The sequence below is a fragment of the Saccoglossus kowalevskii genome, chromosome 15, assembly GCF_978046115.1.
Source record: "Saccoglossus kowalevskii chromosome 15, keSacKowa6.1, whole genome shotgun sequence".
NCBI lineage: Eukaryota > Metazoa > Hemichordata > Enteropneusta > Harrimaniidae > Saccoglossus > Saccoglossus kowalevskii.
Window position 1 is genome coordinate 21,296,782 of NC_140655.1, and position 23,027 is coordinate 21,319,808.

The 23,027-nt window shown below is 34.3% G+C and overlaps 2 protein-coding genes across 2 annotated transcripts in view; one reads left to right on the forward strand and one right to left on the reverse strand.

The window, feature by feature from the left end:
- The window catches only part of LOC100368636 (cilia- and flagella-associated protein 74-like), a 39,492-nt gene extending 37,112 nt beyond the window's left edge, over nt 1-2,380 (reverse strand). Inside the window, exons 1-2 of the mRNA XM_006819149.3 lie at nt 2,227-2,380; nt 360-504 (exon numbers count right to left, since the gene is read on the reverse strand). Of these exons, the coding sequence (XP_006819212.1) occupies nt 360-481 (122 nt within the window). The 5' untranslated portion in view covers nt 482-504; nt 2,227-2,380. The remainder of the gene's footprint in view (nt 1-359; nt 505-2,226) is intronic.
- A 2,182-nt stretch (nt 2,381-4,562) lies between these two features.
- Nucleotides 4,563-22,265, forward strand: LOC100370942 (uncharacterized). Its single transcript, XM_085490552.1, has 9 exons — nt 4,563-4,656; nt 7,807-8,140; nt 13,578-13,648; nt 13,999-14,107; nt 14,852-14,979; nt 15,650-15,873; nt 16,796-16,964; nt 17,693-17,840; nt 19,707-22,265. The coding sequence occupies exons 2-9, from the start codon at nt 7,917-7,919 to the stop codon at nt 19,717-19,719; spliced, it is 1,086 nt and encodes a 361-aa protein (XP_085346678.1). The 5' UTR covers nt 4,563-4,656; nt 7,807-7,916; the 3' UTR covers nt 19,720-22,265.
- The last annotated feature ends 762 nt before the right edge of the window (nt 22,266-23,027 follow it).

Consider the following 23,027-nt stretch of genomic DNA (forward strand, 5'->3'; position numbering starts at 1 on the left):
GTTTTGTTCATAATTTATGTAGAGAGCTGATACAGTTGTATATTTGATGATTGGTATTCATCCTGTGGAAGCCCCAATCTCTACCACTTTCCTGGATTGGAAACTAAGACTATTTAATAATCTGGTCAAGCAAATTAAGCCCTTCTTGACAGGATCAAATGAAGCATCATTGCTTGAGATAATTGCATTGCATTGTGTGGAATAAAGAAATCTATCTGCCTAGTAAATCCAATTGTCTCATAAGAAATTGAATGAGACTGATTTTACATGAATCCTGTTGGATTTTATAATTTTTTTTGTAAGTATATTTATGAGAATAACCCTGCATTTGACCTTGACAGTGTGTATTGTTGACTCACCCAGTATGGGATGTTTCATCACTGTATGACCATAACTCAGGATCACTCTCATATTCTAAGGGGGTCTCTTCAGATTCCATGAAATACTGTTCTGGAGACTGTAGATCTGAACTGTCCTCCATGTTATCAGATTATAACTTGTAACCTTTTACAGAAAAATAATAGAAAAATGCAATTAAAGCAATACACTGTAATACTGTATTTATATACACTGTATATAAAATATCAGTTTGAAACGCAGTCCCTCAACCTCTATTGTTGCTGATTTGTCATTGCCAAAGTGATTCTCAAATTTTGATTTTTCTGGCATCTCTAATAAAAAAACCTACCTAAACCCTGGACTACCAAAACATTTCACTTAAAAAAACGATAAGACTTTATTTTCAAGGATCCAGGTCGTTTGGATCGGATGGTTTCTTTTCGTTTTAAGTTGGCTGTGTCTAGAAACATAGCAGCATCGTTTTTTGTGAATATGGAATATAAAAAAAATATATATATGTTTTGTTCCAATAAAGAATTTTGAAATAGCAATCGAAAAATTTTAACAATTCTTTATTGGAACAACTCCTGTATAAAGACTACAAGTCGTTTGGACTCTTGGTGTTTTGACTGCTCGTCAGTAGGAAAACCAAATGTTCTTTTTAATATCAAGCTCTGACTAAATAACCTTACCCCCATCAAAATAGTTAGGTGAATATGCGAGAAACATATTTACATCCTGGAGCTGGGTCAAAACATCCAGTAATCTAAATACCTGAGCGGTTCAGACGACAGCTGATATTCTTTGCTTAATTTAGATGTACATGCATGGTGGGTTGAAAGCAAGCCAAGTTTGCATTCAACCACATAGATATATAAATGTTAAATTACACACTGTTTTGTGAAATTTTATGGTAGTGAACATTCCACTGGAGATCTAAACAAGCAGCCTCTGGTCTGAGATGGTTCCGCTGTTAGCAATGCACATTTTAAATTAGAGAATTGAAGATATCACCACAAAATGAACAAATCTGAGAGAGTGAATCTCTCTCAGATTTGTTTAAAAATATTCATTAACATGAACAAATCTGAGAGAGTTCCAGTTGTAGTACATATATGTATAATATCAAAGTAATTGACCATGTGGTTTTCAACAAATAGTCAAAAATATTACTTTTTATCCAAAATGACAACAATTCTCACAGACGGGCTACGTCACGTTCCCCCAAATGTTGCAAGAACCAATCTGTGAGAATATTCATCTAAACTAGAGAATTGAAGATATCATCACGAAATGAACAAATCTGAGGTCTACCTGTAGTGCCTATATATATAATATCAAAGCAATCGGACTTGTGGTTTTCAACAAGTCAAAAATATCACTTTTTACAAACAAAAAACACAAAAATATTCATTAAAATTAGAGAATTAAAGATATCATCACAAAATGGACAAATCTGAGCGAGGTCTACCCGAGGTACATGTACACCAAGTACCAAAGCATTCAGGCTTGTAGCTTTCAAGAATAAGTCGAAAAAATAAAAAGTTTACGCGGACGACGGACACCGGACGAATACTAATATGATAAGCTCGGCTCGACAGCGGAGCTAAAAAAGACTATATCAGGTGACCCGCTGTTTGTGTATAACAGTGGTGGACGATCCACACATGTACAATTTATCATTGTGATTGTAATTGTGGGAGAGACTTTTCATTGTACCTCCACCCTTAATTTTTACTCTAACCATGGAAGGTATTAACGGACATGCTCTACATTTCCTACCTACATTTCCATTCCATCGGTGGTTCTCGACTTGAAGAGATGGTAGCACACAGAACAAGATGCCACCACGTTCACTTTACGGCACGGGAAATAACTACAACTTACCTAATAATGAAGGTGTCAATGCTTTAGGTCGATGGAAATGCTAAGTTTCTAGAATATTCGCGCAACTATCAAAATAATCATGTCAAATCCTAATGTTTTGGATCGGAGCTGAACGCCGCCATGTTTATAGCAACCATTCTCGTTGTCTCGCAGTGTACGAGATCTGTTTTATAAAAAATGCTGTGGTGGCGCCCTTTACCTTGTGGCACAAACAAGAAATTGACGTACTAGTATTACAAAAAATGTATCACCATCTACAGGTTGAGAGGAACAAAATAGTAGATTACGAAATCAAAAACATGATTTTTTGACAGCTCGGTCCACTCAGAATTATTCGATCATCTATTATATGAGATTAGGGACTGGACACCACAAGACTTTTACTACGCGTATCGTTTGCGTATTTTTGTTATTAGATTTATTCCTACTGGAAAACAAGTTTTAAAATATTTTATCAATAGCTGATAAAGATTTTTTCCGTAAATGCATTGTCAAGGGTGAAATAGTTATAATTTACAGAAGAAAATATTTTCATCATGGAATAATGGTTACTAATTCATGAAATCATTTCAATACAATAACATTACCTTGCAAAACATAGTCTGCGATAAAATGGTTTGTATTTACGTTTTTACTAAATTCTAACATTAATAAATAGTTCGGATGTCACATACGTTTTTTTTTTTTTTCCCACTTTTTGTAGTTCGGCTTCAAATGAAACAACCGCGGGAAAATGGCCGTGCGTAGTGAAGTGATTGACCACAAAATTGAAGACTGCCTGTGTCAGAGGTACTATTGCGTACAGCTCAAAGACCTATGGGAAGGGGATTGACCCCGTCTATTTTAATTTTGCATTTATAGCGGAACACAGACGCGCACGCAACCGTGAAGTGGAAGCGCGCGCAATTCATCGGTGGCGGCGCTTTTTTACAACCCTCATCCTCACGTACAGCGCTATCCTGGGGGGGGGCGGACATCCGGGCATTTTCTACCGCCTGGCATCCCTCGCGGTGAAAACAAAGACCAAAACTCGCAGAAAACGGTACTTTGCGATGGTTGTTGAGAGTCCCCTGAACAGTGTAACAAGATTAGCCCTACGCGTGTAACATATATAAATTTGGTTGTTCAGGATTACTTCAAAGTTGAGTTTGTGTTGTTTTCTCGAGTTTTCACCGGCTCCACCGGCGTTCCTCAGCAGCGCGCACAAAGCCCATAGAAATACGTGGTACAGTGGTGCGCGTCTTAGCAACGTAGAACGTCCGTGACGTAGCTCCGCCCCCGAGGATTGATAACTTACGACGTTCTCAATTTATCTAATACATGTACGTGTCAAATCGGCCAGGAAATTAAATATAGATATAATGGCATAGTATCTAATTTGTGTGTATATTTAATAATAATAACTTTATTAATAATAACTTTATTACACTACTAAAAAACCTTCAGAGGGTTTTTGTATGGTAAGGAACATAAATACATACAATACATAAGAGATAAAAATAAAATGTTAGTAAAATAAAAGAAAAAAATAAATTAATTACTTTCTGTGGTTTTAAAAATTGTGCTCTTTAAGTATTTTGCTAAAGCTATATTATTCTCCATAATCTTTTTAAATATGGAATTCACATCCATTGTGTAAATATTTATTGAACACTCATCAAACAGTTTTTTTCTTTGTTCTATATAGCCAGTACAAAATAGCAGGAAATGTTTTTCATCTCCTAATGCTTTAGTGTTACATTTATTACAGTGTCTATTTTCTAATTCTATTTTGGGCTTTGTTCTTCTACCTAATTCTATTTCTAAGTTGTGGTCACTCAGACGGAATTTTGAAAGCATTTTGCTGAGGCTGAAATTTGAAATGTTTTGCAAATAATTTTCCATATTATAGCTTACTTTGAATAGTTTGTATGTTCTCAGTTTTGTTCCCCTATTTTCATTGGTTTCACTGAAATTTAGTTCTTCTCTCCATCTTTGAATATAAAACTCAGATAGTCTGAGTTTTACTTTTTTTAGTATTTGATTCCAATTATTTTTTAAATCTTTTGAAGCAGAATGTATCGCTGAACCAACACTTTTGCATAAACGCCCTTGCTCTGCCTGGGAGATTGGCTGGTTCCCGCCTCAAGTGTCATGGCGTACCTGCCATTCGCAAAGGACGCCGGAAATCAGCGAACCTGGGAGATTGCAGAGATACTTTCGGTGATCTAACCGCAAGGAACTCTGGGAAGGAGAATGAACAACACACGCTAAAACGCAAAGGCTCGTGGGTAGACACTTGTTTGTAAACACTGACACGCTATGGCCATCTGACGCATGCGCAGGTGACGACTCCCCCTCCCCGTATTTGACCAAAGGAACAGCTGCGTTGCCGATCTGTTCTATAGTAGTCTGAGCCAGCCTGTGGTCTGAGCAGTAACCGTTCACAAGGTAGGACCAGTTTTGAAGTGAACAAATGGGTGAAGTGGGCTAGACGGAAAGTGGACATGTGAAACGGCATCTGACGTGTTCACATCGGGTTTCATGAAAGCGGGAGTTTGTTTTACTGTATAGAACGGCGCTGTGGATATATTTAACCTTTAACCTTTTAGATTTCTAGACGTTTCGGTTGTGGAAAATGACACAGTTCCTCAACAACGGGGCTGTGCATACGGGCGGTGATATTCGAAGTGTTAATATCTAGTATTTTATTTACATGAAATGCACAACGAAGAGTTTTAGAGTTCGTGAAAAAATGCAGCAAATTTAAAGCTCATATTTATTGCACAAGTTAAGAGCCCTGCATACTTTCTTCTCGAACGGTGAGGTGAACCAATCGTTTAATCCCAGATGTCATGTTCACCACAGATAATTTCTAGGCTAACAACCGTTCTGGCATAGTCGTATTGAACAAAATGTAATCTGAATCTGTTTATTTCAACTGAAGTATTTATTCATTCATTCATTCATTCATTCATTCATTCATTCATTCATTCATTTATTTATTTATTTATTGACATTGGAATAATATTTATTAACTCATAATATTTCCCGAAGAATATAAAAATGGTCATACATACGTCACAAAACAAAAAAAGAAAAACAATTGTATAACCTTAGAAAAAAAATACTGAGAACATTTTTGTGTTATTAAATTAGACCACAACACAACATTCATTAGTAATATTTACATCGGTACATCGTGGCCATTCCATGATGTAATCTCGATCTTACAATTAAATAAATAAAACATTAGTATATTAGGTCCATTTTATATGATATTTCAATCGTATGCATGCAACGCAAAACTTAATATATTGCCAAATATTTTGATTTCAATTATTTCCATGGGATAGCAAATTCAGTATTTTTTGGCAAATTTGTAATTCATTATCAGTATCAGTGTGTTTAAATTTTCGCGAATTAACATTATGGCATTTTACGTCTGTCAAATAACGGCCAAATAAATACATGGAATCATTAATTACTAAGTACCTGGCGTAGAATTAGAAATTACTCCAAATAAACAAATGTTCAATTCGGGAACAGGATAATAGTATATTTGGTTATTGATGAAATAGTTGGGTGCCACCAGACGGTCTGGCTTAACAAGTGCGTTGTGTTTCTCTCATGAAGTTGACGCTGATTGTGCACAAAGGAAGCCGCTCATTCCACCATTGGATGGCGGCACATCGTGCACGTGGTGTTTACAAAGGACGTGCAGATCGTGACCAATAATAAAATGATTGGTTGTCCAAATGTGGGCGTGTCTTTTTTATTTCTGTGCTAAATGTGCAACACCAAAGTCCCGCCTTTTATTTCTCATAGTTGTTCGACCATAGTCGTCTGCACCAGTATCGCGAGTTCTAAGTTTGGTTTACTATGTTGGTAAAACTGCGCAAATTCATTTTCATTCCGTTACCCAATGGCTGAAGCAATTTCACATCGACCAGACACGCCCAAAACAGATGACAACATTTGACAGGATCGGCCAATGCGCATGCGTATAAAACAGCTGGTACTAATATCCTAATTTCCTAATAACTTATTTTGCACTCGTACAATGCAAAATACATATTTGATTAGGTTGGTTGGCCATCAAGTACCATCCTATGGCATCCAATTTATATATCACCAATACCATAGTACAGAGTTATGTTAACAGCGAATTAAAAATAAGACTAATATACTAATTTGTTATTAAATTAATTGTAAGGATGAGATTACATTGTGAAATGGCCACGATGTACCACGGATCATCTTGTGAATTTGTCCTGGTCTACTTCACTGACTGGTTCACTTTTGTGTTTTGTATGGAATTTATTTTCACTGATTTTTGAGTTGAATGTAAAATATAGGAAAAACCTATATTCGCTGGATTTTATTTTCACTGAATCATTCCTTCACAGCGAAAATAGTGAAAATTAATTCCAGGTGAAAATAAAGTATTTTGCAGTATTCTATAGTGTCTATTCATGAACATGCTGCCCTTCAGACATCAAAGGAGTTATTTATATCTGGCAACTAATTTTGTGAAAATGTGCTGGCTATTCATATATATTTTGGGCAATGTAAAGTGGAAATGAGCTTTGGCGAATGCGTAAAACGGGCCTCATATTAAAAAAGACCCCTCACATTTACTCTACTTTAAAAGACTTATTCAATAAATGTATAAAAGATAATAGGGGCCTGTCACGGTCATTAGACGCAAAATATCATATGTGCAATATCCATTAAATTCCTTGTAGGGAATAAAATATCAAAGATATCCTGTTTGTGTAAGCATGAAAAAGCATGATAAATCAGACCAAGCGAATGTGGTTTAAAAGGAACAATGTTAAAATTGCATGAAACATCAACAGTTGTATAATAAGTATGTATCCTATGGTAAGTTAATGACTAAATACATTAATGAAAACTACTCGGCAGCAATTTTAACAGGCTTTATTTTTACTTGTTAATTGAGTATTTTTGTAAATGTTTTACTTGTTAGTCACTTGCAATGCATATGAAGCTATGGTGATGTATATAACTGGTACTGTAGTATATCTGTGTTCGTTAGTATCTGTCATGTTATCTAGTGATTTTATCAAAACGAATTTAAAGTGATGGATGGATAGCACTTGCATTTACTGAATTTTGCAGAAATAAGATTTCTGCCCAATTCACCAGGAACTGTCATTTTGGTGCTATATTTTTTAATGGGAGAAATCAACACAATGAATACTTTATACTTATATAACATCACTGTATTGTATCGACTCCCACCCACCCCCCACCCCTACTCCAAGTGACTGCAGCCACCCCCTTACTAGTATTCAAATTCCTTTGCTGATTCGACAAAGGAAACTTACTTATTAATATTAATGTATATTTACTATGATGTCAAACACTATTTATGGATTGATCAATTGGAATTTACCAGCTATTTTAAATTTATAAAATGTTATATGGTATTTATAGAACGCTATACGGTATTCATAGAAACACGGTGCAATACAAATCCAAAACAGTTTTTATATTGTGGTTGTAGCCCTGTGTTTGCGCTTCCTTGTTTACGAACTGTATAAAGCTTCTAATCAGATTGCTTTGGTGAACCAGGTCATATCCGTGGACTTTGCTCAGCCCTGTTATATGATCGAACCAACATTGCCAGCAACTATCTCTTTACGACTACTGCTTAGAAACTATCACTGGACGAAGAAACCATTATGAACGAGACAAAACATTTGACAAAAGTGAATTTGGCTCTTATTGGGTTTGGTAGAGCTGGTCAGTTCCACTTTAGAAATATATTTGCAGACTATCGTGTCCAGCTTAGTTGGATTGTGGAAGAAGATGTGGTTCGAGCCAATCAAGTTGTGCAAAATTATTCTCTCACATCAACAACTGTTATTAAAAGCAAGGAGATTGATCAAGTGTGGCGGGATGACAGGTAAGCCTCAGCCTTCATCATTCTGGCATGTCATTGTTTGACTGTGTCTGTATGTCTGTCATGCAAGCCTTTCATGCTCACATGAACAACAGATTATGTTCTAAGAATGTTTTCCCATGTCCCTGGACAAAAACGTGAACATCATTTTTCTGTGCACTTATGGGCATGATAGAAAATGCATTTAGGCGAGTATAAATATATATATTAGAGTACCCAAATAACATGCAGATGAAATTTATTAAAATAGAAAAACTAGTACAATGTTTTCAACAACGTAACTAAGTCACAAGATAACAAGTTGTTTGGCTTGAATAAGTAAGGTCATGATCCTTTTTCAGACGTATTTATCTTGCCCGTATCATCAACGATGAAAGGAAAAGGTATATTGAAGGGAAAATGTCTGTTGTCGTTTTTGTTGTCGTCGTCGTTGTTAATAATTGTTATTGTGTGCACAATAATTTTACTAATTCTATTCCAAACTTCATCAAACTTGGTCACCTAATTCATCAGCATAAAATCTTCCCTTAGTATGAACAACAGATGTCCTGTGTTAAAATATCATGTAAAAATTGAGAAAATCTGATAAAATATTTTGACTGTTTCTACTTGATTGATCACTGGTGATACACATTCAAAGGTCACTGTGGAAATATGCATTGTTGTATGTGTTCAATGAAGTAAATCAATCTTGTAATAATATCATTGGTAATTTATCTCCCAAATCCAATGGGAATAGTAGACTGGGTTTCAATGCCAACTCATAGAGAGAGTTGTTGCACAGTCCGATACACATTTACCAATAAAATCTTAACAAAAAACAAGTAATCTGTAGAATGTGGTGTGGGTAATATTTTTATATTGATTTTTGTTGCATTTGCAGCAAATAGTTACCAAACAATGAGAAATCTATGGGATTGAATATACATCTCAGCTGGCTTCACATGCATAGTTCAAGCCTGCCTAACCGGTGCTTATACCAGTATGTAGTTAAAACACCTAGACGGTCTGTGGTTACAGCTTCATGTTCCGAGTAATCGCAAGAAATTGACATGACAACAGAAATTCACTGGCACTCCCATGCAATTAACAGCGAGTGAAATTCCTGGGATTGAAACATATATTTTGAAGTCACTGATGTAGGCAATGAATAAATTCAAGTTGACATAAAGACGAGGTAGTTTATTTAATCAGTGCTCAACTGGAATTTATTTCAGGGGAAAAATGTTTTCAGTGATAATGAAGTATTATGACAGAACCCCATACCCTTTCCGTGGCTTTCATTGCGTATGGAAGTTATTTTCACGAGTGATGCGGCGTATCCTGCTGCCATACTTTCACGAGCGAAGCCACGGGGAGGGTGTGGGGTTCTGTTATTATTACATATGTCCCATATTTGATTATCATTATCAGACATTAAGATGCGCATACGATAACGGAACGAGAACGGATACGTCACTGCTTTGTGCATGACCTCCGCGCGAACCAATGACGTCCGCGGTTGCCCGGTCGTTCGGCAGTCGTTTTGAACGTGGTCAAGGTGACTGACTCGTAGTTGATTTCCGAGAGCTTTTCTCGCTGTCAATTTTGAACAATTTTCATTGACATTGATAAAATGTTTTATATTAGAGTGTTTTTGTATATTTATGATGAAATAAGAAATATTGGATGTATTTTAGCTGATATTTATACCCACTGAAAACGCATGATATTGATCTGCTGAAAGAGGATTGGGCAAACAGGCCTGGGACCTCAGCAGAGTGGATGGAAATAGTGAGAGCTCTGTCAAATATCTGTGAACTAACTACTAATTCAGATTCCGGACGTAAAATGACATAACAAATTTTATTAGGTAGTTATTGTTGCCCAATGAGAGACGGATTGACATGATTCTGGTTTCAGTTACGTTCCCGTTGTGGGCTGTTGTACTTAATCGTTTTCTGACACCAGAGAACGTAACGCAAACAAAATTAGAACATCACGTTACGTTCTCGTTACGTACGCAAATCTTAAACTCTCTAATAATTATTATTTTTTATGTTTGGCACAAGAACCATTCTCTATAGTTGTTAGTAAATATAAATAGTCCCATTTATAGTCTGCACTTTCCTTATTCAATAATTTATTAAAATACATAAGTTTGTCCAACTCCCTGTGATACAACACCTCAGACATAGCTCAATGTACTCGGCTTAAGTGTGGGCACAAAGTTACTATTTGAATTTTTGATATCTTTTTTTCATTAATGAGAAAGTTGACCACAAAGTTATAGTAACTGTTCACCAGGAATAGCTTTTTAACTCTTCTGTGATTTTTTTTTTTGGCTTGGCTGATTTTGTACATACTTGACAGACAGGTCGTACCATCACTAATTGGAAAAACAATCCTGACCCGCCGCTACCATGGCAACAGCCAAAATCTGTTGTTGTTTTGTTGTTTTGAATACTTTCGTCCCAAATTTATTACCTCCTACCAGTCTCGTAATAGCAGTGCCCAAATGATCATGCCTTTTATTCTGGCACTTTTATTCTTACGTCGCGCACTGGTAAGAGATCACCGGCGCCGACATTGTTGCACTATCGTAATCGTAATCCCAACGCAACTTTGAACTTTGAATAGAATGTAAATGCTGCCTCCAATCTAGAAAATACTATCGCAAAACGGTTGGAAATAATACATTTAACGGCTGAACACGTCCTAGCAATAAAATAAAGTGACTTCTAAAGACTGAATGTTATTTTGCGAACCTCGTATAAGGTGCCCGGTTTTAGTTATAAACCGACGTTAGCTTCAAGTTCATGTCCTACCATGGTAACAGCCGAAAACATATTGCTTGTTTTTTACCGGCTTGTTTTCATTGACAACCGAAGTATTTTTATTTTGTAAACAAATTTTCGTCTGCTATTTTTATCCAGTTCAAATCGTTCAGCAACATTTTTGGCATATTAGGTGTACATCACATGGAATACTACGATTGAGAGAACTTGATGTATGTTGACTGAGTTTTATCATAGTACGAAGTACCAGGAAGTTACTCAGTTCCAAATAAAGATTACCAACGCCAAATGAGCAACATTTTAACTGGTAATCAAGATTCATTTGATCCATGGCTAACAAGCAACATCACAAGCGAAGTTGTAGCATGCAGTACCGTAAGTCATCCCGTCAGTGGAGTACCACAGTAGCACCGCATGTTTGCCTTCAGCATTGTATTCAAACGAATCACGTGGTGTGCCGTTCTCGTTCAAACCCGTGATTCGATCAATAGGGGAGTTTCAGTTAAAAAACACATTGCAAATCATGCAAGTTCAACATTTTCAAACCAATATACTAAAACAGAAATGCTCAGAGATGCAAAAGAAGGATAGATATTACTTTTCACTATACACATCTCTGTTGATACTATCCCTCGCATATTCTACTCCCAATTACTCCTGCGTGAAATGGACTAGCCTTTTTCATGTTGACATTCAGAGTAAAATCATGTGACAGGCTGTTAAAATTGGCTGTTGCATACTCTTTCGCCGGTCTGGAAAATGTGTTTAATTAGCTCTCATTCAAGCAACAATGCAGATTTCCCAGTGGGAGTGAAACTATTCTACTCTGCCATTAAAAAATATGGGTGTTTTCAGCAATAAACGAATAACCCTGGAATGCACACAACATACTGAATTTCGGAATAAATCGTGCATTACTTACAGCAGCAGAATACCACAGAAATATCAGACGAAACATGAAAACACTATATATTGTATTTCAGCCTGAACCCTCTCTATTGCAATTCAAGGAATTAACCCCATATGTGCATCCATTTCCCACCTTGGTATCACCCACCCCTGAAAACAAACTCTTAATACCACGCTGAAGCGTTTGGTAACAAGATGTCAAATAATCAATATAAGCACTCTGTATGCTTTACATGCATTCCAATCACTATAACTATTTGAGTTGATGTGCATACAAAGCAGAGCTTGCAACATGATAGTTATTTCTCGAGGGCGTTTTTTACTTTACAGTAGTCACACAATGAATATAATAAGGCAGTTCATATTTGTCTCAGTAAATCATTAATTTTTGACAGACACCTATACAAAGTACTTGGGCAAAAATCCAGCTAAGATTTTCTATTATCTCGCATATTTTACGAATCTATTCACATCTAAATGCAGCACTTTTTTTTTTGAGATGAGACATATTTTTTTTATACTAAAATATCTGAAGTACTTCAAATAAAGCTGGAAATTACGTCCCGTAAAATAATTAAACAAATTAGCCACCAATGTTTTTTTTAAAATATTTACATCAATCAAGGACATTCGGTAGACTGGTTTCCAGCTGCTGTTTCAACCCCCAAACTTGTTTGTATTGCTAGATGATGAGCTCTCTGCAACATCAACTTTAAAAATCTGACACTGGAAGATGTGTTGCTATAGCAACAAACTTGTATCCCGGAAAGCTGGACATGCTATTTAAATTTTGACTGCTTTTGTCGAAGGTGACAATGCAATACACTGCATATGTATATTATCCTACATAACCTACATTTGTATCTATTATAAGCATCTTTGACCAGTCAATTTGCTATAATCGTAAGCAGCTAAATAAGGCTTATGTTTATGCTGTATAAATACACTGGGATATAAATAAAATAATATACTGAACAAATATTTTTAACTGGAATTAATTTTCTCTGAATTTTGCGGTGTTTTGTATGAAATTTATTTTCACTTTCACAGTTGAATGAAAAATATAGGAAAAAAAGGTTTATTCATCGGATAATATTTTCATTGAATCATTCCTCCAGTGAAAATAGCAAAAATAAATAACAAATACAAGTATTTTACAGTATTTATGCAACAAATGCATAGTTTCAGTATGTTAATCTGAGGAGGTGTTTGCCATGCAATAAATGCTATGATTAGACAGATAAACATGTAAATTAACAATTAAATAATATAAAAATGCTAAAATAACAATAAAAATATTACATAATGATGTAATGAAGTTTGAAAATGCTAAAAAAATAAAATAAATAACACTAATCTATAATAATAAAGATTATGTAAACATGATAAAATAATGAAATAATTTCAAAATGCTAACAAAATGATAACGATATAAAACAATAAAAATGCTAATATAATTGCGATTTGACTTAAACGAAATGAAAACAATATAATAAAACAGTGCTATAACATAGTTATGAAATAATATGAAAAAATAAATTAAGAACAATTATTTAAAACAGGCTTTGTGTAATCTAGAGCTTAATTTAAAATGACATGTTTTGTTTTGATACAGGAAATTATTGCCCTGATATGAGTATGCACTTCACATAATGTTAGAATAACGGGCAATACAAGGTACATTGTGGATATGATAAAAGCATTTAATGACCCATCAAGGAATACTTATTGTTGCACATCATTTTGTTTTTCAGTGTCAACGCAGTGATAATCTGCACACCGACTTGGACACATGAATCGTTAGTCAGAGCCGCCTTGAAAGCAGGTTGGTAAACTTTTTTTTTTTCTATTCATGCTTCTTGTGATATATTCCATATAAGGTATTTGAACATTATTGTCCAGTAAATTGTATTTCTTTTCATGTTCTGTAAGGCTGTGGCACCATATTTCAGGATTGCCTCATCCCTAATAAATGGATATACCATAAAAGTAACAAACTAGAATTGGGAAGGTTATCAAAAACAGATACTAACTTAAGCATTACATAATGCATTGACCTCCAATACAGGGAATGTAGTGGCATGGGATGAAAAATATCTGTGTTTATGCAAAATATGATCATGTTTAGATTATGTTAATACTAAATCATCCAGTGTTTATTTTTTCTTTGTCTAGGTAAACATGTGTTGTGCGAGAAACCAATCAGTCCATCCATAGATAGCATTAAAAGTCTGTTTGCCGAGGCCAGGTCTCACGATAGAGTTTTGTTTTGTGCATTTAACAGGTATCGTACAAATGAATTGGACGTGCAGAACCAAGACTTTTGCTAATACACCTTTTTCTCTAGCGATGGAGAGCTACTGGGACAGAAAAGTATTTACTGGGTCAATATTTTTTTGATCTGTAGTTCGTCTACAATGAAAAATGATGTTCGCTATAATTTAAGTGATGTACGACTACATAACCAATCACATCTGTCATTTTGAAATGCATCTATGTCGTTTTGACGACACAGGAGCGTCACTTCGCTAGAGGACGTGAAAGGTGTATTAACTGCCTGGATCTCTATTTTAGCAGTTTTTTGACACAGATAAGATGCACTGAAGATGCCCGAATGTTGTCCCGAATACACTTTTTATTTATAGCGTGCTCGCCAAATATGCAAATGATATGTATAAAATGTCATTTTAATGAAATATTTTTGACTCCATGAGTGAAACTAGCATACAATGGAAGTCTTGGCAGTTAAATGTCATGCTTATTAAGGTTGTATGTTAAAATTTATGTAGTTTTATAACATACCAGTATATTATTCAGATATGCAAATGAAATATGCAAATGAGCTATTAAAATAACAGTACCCTTCTCCATTCACAGGGGAGGTGAATGTTAATGTCGCGTACTTGAACTTAATCTTTTACATACTGTGTTTAGGTGTTATGCTATATATATATACGTATATATATATATATATATTAGATATGATTGGTCAATCAAGTAAAAATATTATCTTCCTTAATATTCCCAGGAGATTTGATCCAGGAGTAAGTTCCTTGAAATCAAGGATCAGAAATGGAGAGATTGGACAAATACAACATGTTAAGACAATAAGTCGTGACTTTCCACCTCCATCTTTGTCATACTTGAAAACATCAGGTAATTACCTCACATCTACCTTTATTAGCTCCACTGTCGACATGGTCGAACGGAGCTTATCTTATGAGTGATTGTCCATCGTCATCCGTGTCAACTTTTTACTTTTTCGACTTCTTCTTGAAAACCGATTGTTATTGCTTTGATACTTGGTGTATAGGTATCCTGGGCAGACTTCTCTCAGATTTGTTCATTTCCTTATATCTTCAATTCTCTAATTTTGATGAATTTTTTTGTCTTTTTTGGTGAAAAGTGATATTTTCGACTTCTTTTTGAAAACCACAAGTCTGATTGCTTTGATACTATACATATACGTACCTCAGGTAAACCTCTCTCAGATTTGTTCATTTCGTGGTGATATCTTCAATTATCTAATTTTGATGAAGATTTTTTTCATTTTTGGTAAAAAGTGATATTTTCGAATTCTTGTTGAAAACAGCAAGTTCATTTTCTAATGCTATCTTCAGTTCTTTAATTGAAATGTGCATTGCTAACAGCGGAGCTATCTCAGCCGACAGGCTGCTTGTCATACTTATTATATGTACCACAAGTCCATGAAGTGGTACAATTATTTCAATGCATTCCATTATTTTCTACATTTGCAATCATTCCTTAAGTACCGGTATGTACTGTATCATTGTATATATATATTTCATTCTTCTGTTTACTATAGGTGGTATATTTCATGACTGCGCCATTCATGACATTGACTTGACGAGTTGGCTCGCAGGCGAGGCACCTTGTATGGTATATGCGCAGGGACATGCATTTAATAAAAGTATTCATGAGATAGGGGATCTGGACACTCTCTCTATTGTATTGAAGTTTCCGTCTGGTATCCTTGGGACTATTGATGTCAGTCGATATGCGGCCTATGGGTATGATCAACGAACGGAGGTATATATGTATTTTACTGTAATACAACTTTTTTATGAATTGTTCCCTTTTGTGACGAACGACTGCACAACCAATCACAGTTCTCTATATGAATGATTTTGCTTTCATTCATATATGTGACTTTGATATCATAGAAGCGTTCCATCACGATTTATAGGTTGTCAAACCTGTTCATGTTTAGGATTTTGTGCGATGAATGGTTGACAAGAACGAATCAATCAAATTCAAAGATAAAAACCAGTCATTGTCAATGACATAGGACCTCGTCATGTTTTTAGGGACTTTGTCAAACACTGAAAAGCATAGTAAGATTATGTTTAAATATTGGCATAGTATTTAGCATATTAACTACAAATGGTATTTTTTGGGACAAAAATGTTCGACAGTCGATCAAAGGTCAACCAAATCAAAAATAAATCGATGTCACTGTCACAGCAGATGGCGACAGTGCTGATCAGTAAGAAGCAATTACTGCTATCAAACATTCACATACGGTTTGGAAAAAATGCAAATAAATGATGCTACACTGTGATGACCGCTACAGTGTGTTAACTCTTGTTACACTAAAAGAAATATTTCGTGTTAATTGTGAAATTCTCTGTGATTGGTGTTACATTGACCATTGTATCAAATGATACTTACCGGTATGTTTATTCATCCAACAACATATTACCTAATTATTTTTCTTAAAAATAACAATTTTTGTTTTTTGAGTACTTCTAATAGTGATGTACTTTCAATTGAGCAATTATGGTATACAAAATGAAAACACTTCATCAATAAAAATAAATTTATGTGCATAATTTCCTCCAAATTTTATACGGTGAAACTATATTTTAATTCAATTTTGAATTTCTTCATCTGCCTTGTAAAAAATATTTCATGAATGGCACTTCTCTTCTTTTACCAATTACGGTATTAGGTTTTGGGAAGTGAAGGCATGATACAGAACAACAACTGTAGACCTTGTGAACTGGCCATTCATAAAGGAGGTTCAGGGAAGATGGAAAATCCTATTTATCAAAGTTGCCCAGAAAGATATAATGACAGCTATAAACATGAATTGAATCATTTCATAGATGTTGTAAAAGGTTTGTATTGTTTCATGCAACCAAAAAAACTGAGAAAAGAAAAGATATAACTAAAATAGGTGATTTTCCGTTCATCTTGAGATATTGCGTGAAAGGTGCAGATTTAACAACTGTCACAAAGAATGAACGATTTGATTTCAAATATATGTTTCTTTTTTTATAGCTCAATGTCATAATGGCGATCCTTGAGAGGGGAATATTGAGATTACCCTACTTCATCAAAATTAATCATCATCAAATATGTCTAGCACATTATTAAGAGTGGAAATACCCACAAATATTGTCGTGTTTGAGGATGTAATATTTTATACTGCTAGGATCTTGCGGAAATAACTGCATGCTTACTTTTGAACGTGGTGGGTTCAAAGTGGATGCGCAGGCATTTTCTCGTGAACTCGTTCTATCGCCCATGTGTTAGCATAGGGCAAATTACTTAAACTGTCGTACCCCATTCAAAATATAGATACAAATACTCGTTTCATTACCAAAAAGAAATTGCAAAGATTTTTTTCTGATTGAATGTATTGCGTCACCTTAATATAATATAACGAAAAAAGCATTTCAGTTTGTACCAGTAAGTCGTCAAATCCGCCATCTTGTTCCGAATAGTTTGTAGTTATTGTGTTACATTCACTGAAACAATCTTTCCAATGATTATATATCGCAGCATCTGGTTGTTACTGTAATATTTGTAACATTTTTTTTTTTTAATTTGTATACATTTTCAGGAGAGAAGAATAAATGTGAAGTGACAGCTGAAGAGAGCATCATGGCGTCTGTGGTAGCAGAAGCATGTAACAAGTCATACAAACTAGGGAGACCAGTGAACATAGTTAATGGTGAAATAATAACATCGACAATGACTGCATTGAATGGGTACATAGAATAGTTATTATACAAGTAATAAGAGGGAGTACAGACTGGAGATAAGTTGCATTCCCACTTTGTATTATATGCAGACCAAATCGCACTGATAATTGTGATTACCATGACAACTCAGTTGGTATGGCAACAAATCATGAAATATTTTAACACTGAAGGGGTATAGTGTTTACCAAGTCAAATATGAATTTCATTTTGTACTTATTTAATTTATTATAGGGTTTCTCTAAATTTTATCTCAGATTTTTTTGTACAAGATTTATCATTACTTATGCTTATAGGGGTCAGTGAGGGGTTATAGACCATAGGGTACAAATTAAGAATGTAACTTTATCAGTAAAGTGAGCTCTGTGATAGTTTTCATTTGCGTTTAGGTGATTGGTCACATAAAAATGAAGATTAATTATGTTTTTGAGAGATTTTAATCTACTACAGTCAAACAGTATTGCTTTAACTCGCATGCATAATTTTAATATCACAGAAGCACTACGCAACTTGAGGGTTCAACTTAAGGAATGTTGTATTACATATACTACTTAATTTTTTAGTTGATATTCTTTTATTCTTATTGTAAATCATATTACCAAAATGCATAATCAAAATTTTAATAATCTTGCCTTAAGCACCTTGTTGTTAACGTAGTGAAAAAATAAACAATGCATGTAACAGTCTTGCATGACTTCATTACTTTATGCTGAATTAAAGATATTATTTCATCTTCACATTTCATGCGCTATTTAGTAAAACAAGAAAGAAAGTATAAGAAATTAGGATCACCAAACAATTTCATGAGAAATGGCTAAATTGGGGACTATTAATTTTGGGGCCGTTGCCGTCCAGGGTCATATCTCAGACACTCATTGACCAATCTCATTAAAACTTTACATATTTAGATATTGGTCATATATTACAGATACGTTTTTTAATTTGAAGATCAGAACAAAAATGGCCGACTGGTGGTCATTTTGAATGTAAAATTTGCTATTTTAATTCTCAAGCGTGTCAGCAGCTTTTTCTCGGAGATGACCAGGATAATTTTGATCAAAGTGGGCGGGTAACGCATTAAAACAAGCTGAATACTCCAGCAGCATTTAATTATAGTCTGTCATTGTTTTTAATTGACACAGTAACTAAAAACTGGACTATGTTAATGACAATGACTTGTTTTTAATGACATGAATCCTCATACTGTTAAAACATTTAGTGAAGTGAGTACTGTAAAATACTTTATTTTCGCTTGGAATTAATTTTGGCTATTTTCGCGTAGGTAATGATTCAGTGAAAATAAAATCCAGCGAATATACCTTTTTTCCTATATTTTACATTCAACTCACCAAAAATCAGTGAAAATAAATTCCATACAAAACACCCAAAAAGTTTTTTCAGCGAAAATTAATTGCAGCTAAAATAAAGGATTTCACAGTATCTAGTTTAATGATAACACAATAAGGAATTTTCTCCCATAATGCATTGCATATATGCTCAGTATTTTGAAATTTGGCTAGAACTGCCTTAAATAAAATAAAATAAAACTTGTACCCAGTTGAAGTGTTGAACTATTTCTGTATCAATTCTTTTCTCACGTATGACCTTGTATAGCAGCAAAAAGCAATCTATTTGCAAAATATAAAAAAAAATCCAAAGTTTTTCTTGAAACTGTATTGAGTCACCTTGATGTATTATAATGAAAAAAGCATTTCAGTTTGTACCAGTAAGTCATCAAATTCACCATCTTGTTGTTTACAGTTATTGTGTTACATTCACTAAAAACAGTTTTCTCAAATATTTATATATCACACCATCACCTGAGAAGTTGTTTCTGCATTATTTGTAACTTTTTTAATTTATGTATATTTTCAGGAAAGAAGAATAAATGTGAAGTTACAGGTGGAGGACAGTGAACATAGTTTATGGTGAAATAATAAAACCAACAATGACTTAATTGTAGAATACTTTATTTTCGCTTGGAATTAATTTTCGGTGAAGGAATAATTCATTGAAAATAAAATCCAGCTAATATACCTGTTTTCCTATATTTAACATTTGTAAAAAACCAGTGAAAATAAATTCCATACAAAACACCCAAAAAGTCTTTTCAGCCTAAATTTATTCCAGCTAAAATAAAGTATTTTACAGTATTGGGCCTTCTGAATTTGATCTCAGGATTTTGTTGTACAAGATTTATCATTATTTATGCTCATAGGGGTGAGAGTGAGAGGTTATACAATGTTGGTCACAGGGCACAAATTAGGAATGCAACTTTAACAGTAAAGTGAGCACTGTCATAGTTTTTGTTTGTGTGTTTAGGTGAATGGTTGCCGAAAAATTGTACTTAAAGCGTGTTGTTCATTGCGCAGCACGTGTTCGAATTTCATGTAAATAAACAATGTATTTTACATGCGTTGTATACAGGACACGGCACGACGACCACCGCCCTTTAAAAATACACCATTCTTTCAGTCTAGTGAAGAAGCACTTCTACAACATTACTGGGTGACTTGAATTATTAATTACCCTTTTAAATTGTCAATACCCTGATGTCCTGCAGTCTCCATTAATGAAGATTATGTTTTGGAGAGATTTTACTTCTTTTTTCATGATGAACGCCTGCACATGATTCTTAAAAATATAGGAACTACAGTTGTCAAACAGTATTGTTTTTACTTGTGCATCATTTTGATATCACAGAAGTGCTGCGTCACTAGATGGTTTCAACTTAAAGCGAGAGGGTTGTCACCTGCGTACATGCAGGAATTGAGTCCCAATACGCTAAAAATGCAAAGGCTCACGGGTAGACACTTGTTTGTAAACAATGACACGCTATGGTCATCTGACGCATGTGCAGGTGACGACTCCCCCGCTTTAAGGAATAGTGAAATTTAGTTCTCGAGTCAATATTTCTTTATTCTTATTGTAAATCTACCAAAATGCATAATCAAAATTTTAATCGTCTTGACTCCTTATTGTTAACTTAGTGGAAATATAAACAATGCATGTAATTATAATTAACAATTATACATGGCTTATGACTTATACGTAGACCCGTTCAGTGGAGTATATGTTATTGTAGAATCATATATATTTATTCCCCTGAAAACGACATCATTTTTGACTCCCGTGTGCGAAGCACAAAAAGGGAGTCTTTGCAGTTAGTGTGTCTGTGTGTCTGTGTGTGTCCGTCTGTTCCACTAATATCTCAAGAACCATACATCAGTTTTTGATGAAACTTGGTGCATAGATGCTCTGGGCCAATGCACAGATTTGATTAGGTTTTGGTAAAAATCCATGCATATTAATTACCTAATTTGCATGATAATTAGCTGATTTTTAGCTGTTCCATGACTGTTCCACTGATATCTAAAGAACCACTCATTGGATTTTGATGAAAATTGGCACACAGATGCTCCAAACTAATGCGCAGATTTGATTAGTTTTGGGTAAAAATCTGTGCAATATTAATTACCTAATTTGCATAATGATTAATCAATTTTCTGCTTTTCCACAGATATCTCAAGTACTAATCATCACATTTCAATAAAACTTGGTACATAGATGTCATAGGACACTGCACAAACCTGATAGTTTTTAGGGTAATATCAGTATATATTAATTAGCTAATTTGCATAATTAATTAATTTTCAGCTTTTTATATTTCAAGTAGTAATCATCACATTTCAATGACACTTGGTACATAGATGTCATAGGACACTGCACAGACCTGATAGTTTTTAGGGTAATATGAGTACATATTAATTACCTAATTTGCATAATTAATTAATTTTCAGCTTTTGATATTTCAAGTAGTAATCATCATATTTCAATGAGACTTGCTACATAGATCTTCTAGGATTATGCAGACACCTGATTAGTTTTAATTGGATATTAATTACCTAATTTGCATAATGTTCCACTGATATATAAAGAACCACAAATTGGATTTTAATGAAACCTTTAAAAAAAACTATGCAGAAACCCAATTAGTTTTTGGTAAATATTTATGCTTATTAATCACCTAATTAACATAATTTATTAACACTGATATCTCAATTACTGATCATCACATTTGAATAAAATTTGGTACATAAATGCTCTAGGACAATAGACAAACCTGATTAATTTTGATTAATATTAATTCTCTAATTTTTTTGTTCTGTTCTGTTCATATTAGTTACCTGATTTACATAATTAGTTTTCAGCTTTTCCATCAATATCTCATGTACAAGTAATTTTGAATTAATTTTTAAAGTGTCTTCAATACTCTCAGCACACGAGAGTTCTTTCTAAGCTTTCTTTGATAATTAAAGATTTAGTAGATTTGTGATAAAATTTTAATTGGTTCAGTTATTTATGAATATTTAAACATGTATGTCATGTAGATATACTGATTGGTGAAAATAAAATATGTAGGTATATGTTGTACACGTGTTTAATGTGTGTGATTCTTTATAATCAGATTTTGAAACTAAGCGATAATTACCTTGTTGTTAGTACGTTGTTTGACGAAGATTTTCGATCATCGACATTAGCAATGTAAGTCGCTAGTTCAAACACAATCAGCATAGCACTCTTAAATGATGGGCTAAAATTGTTTCTGAAATGTCATTCCCTCATGCACCATTTCTTTTGTTTTTATTTGTGTTTGGTACTTCTATGAAAAACACCTACAAAAGCAGTATAAACTACTGTAAAATTACTAATTTCACTGGGTTAAAATTTCACTAATTTACCATTTCAGGCATATTCAGTGGGTTTTAAATTCACGGTTTTATCATTTATATAATTTGTTTTATGCGAAATTTTACAGTCAGCGAAATAAGCCAAATCAAAACCCAGTGAATAATTAACCATTTTACAGTATATCAATAGAGGGCGTTATTGTGCAAAATGGCATAGGCGTGTATCCAAGAGGAGAAAAATTTTTTATTAAACTATTTTCAAGGGTGCTATGTTGTTCATTGGATAAACCACCTGTTGGCACTAATTGGTATGTTAACTCTAATCTTGCCTGTTCCAAGTACATGTACTTTTATATTGTAAGGGTTAAAGCGGTTGAGTCGTCACCCGCGCATGCGTCAGATGACCATAGCGTGTCATTGTTTACAAACAAGCATCTACCCATGAGCCTTTGCGTTTTAGCGTGTGTTATCATTGCTTGGGACTCCATTCCCGCGCGTGCGCAGG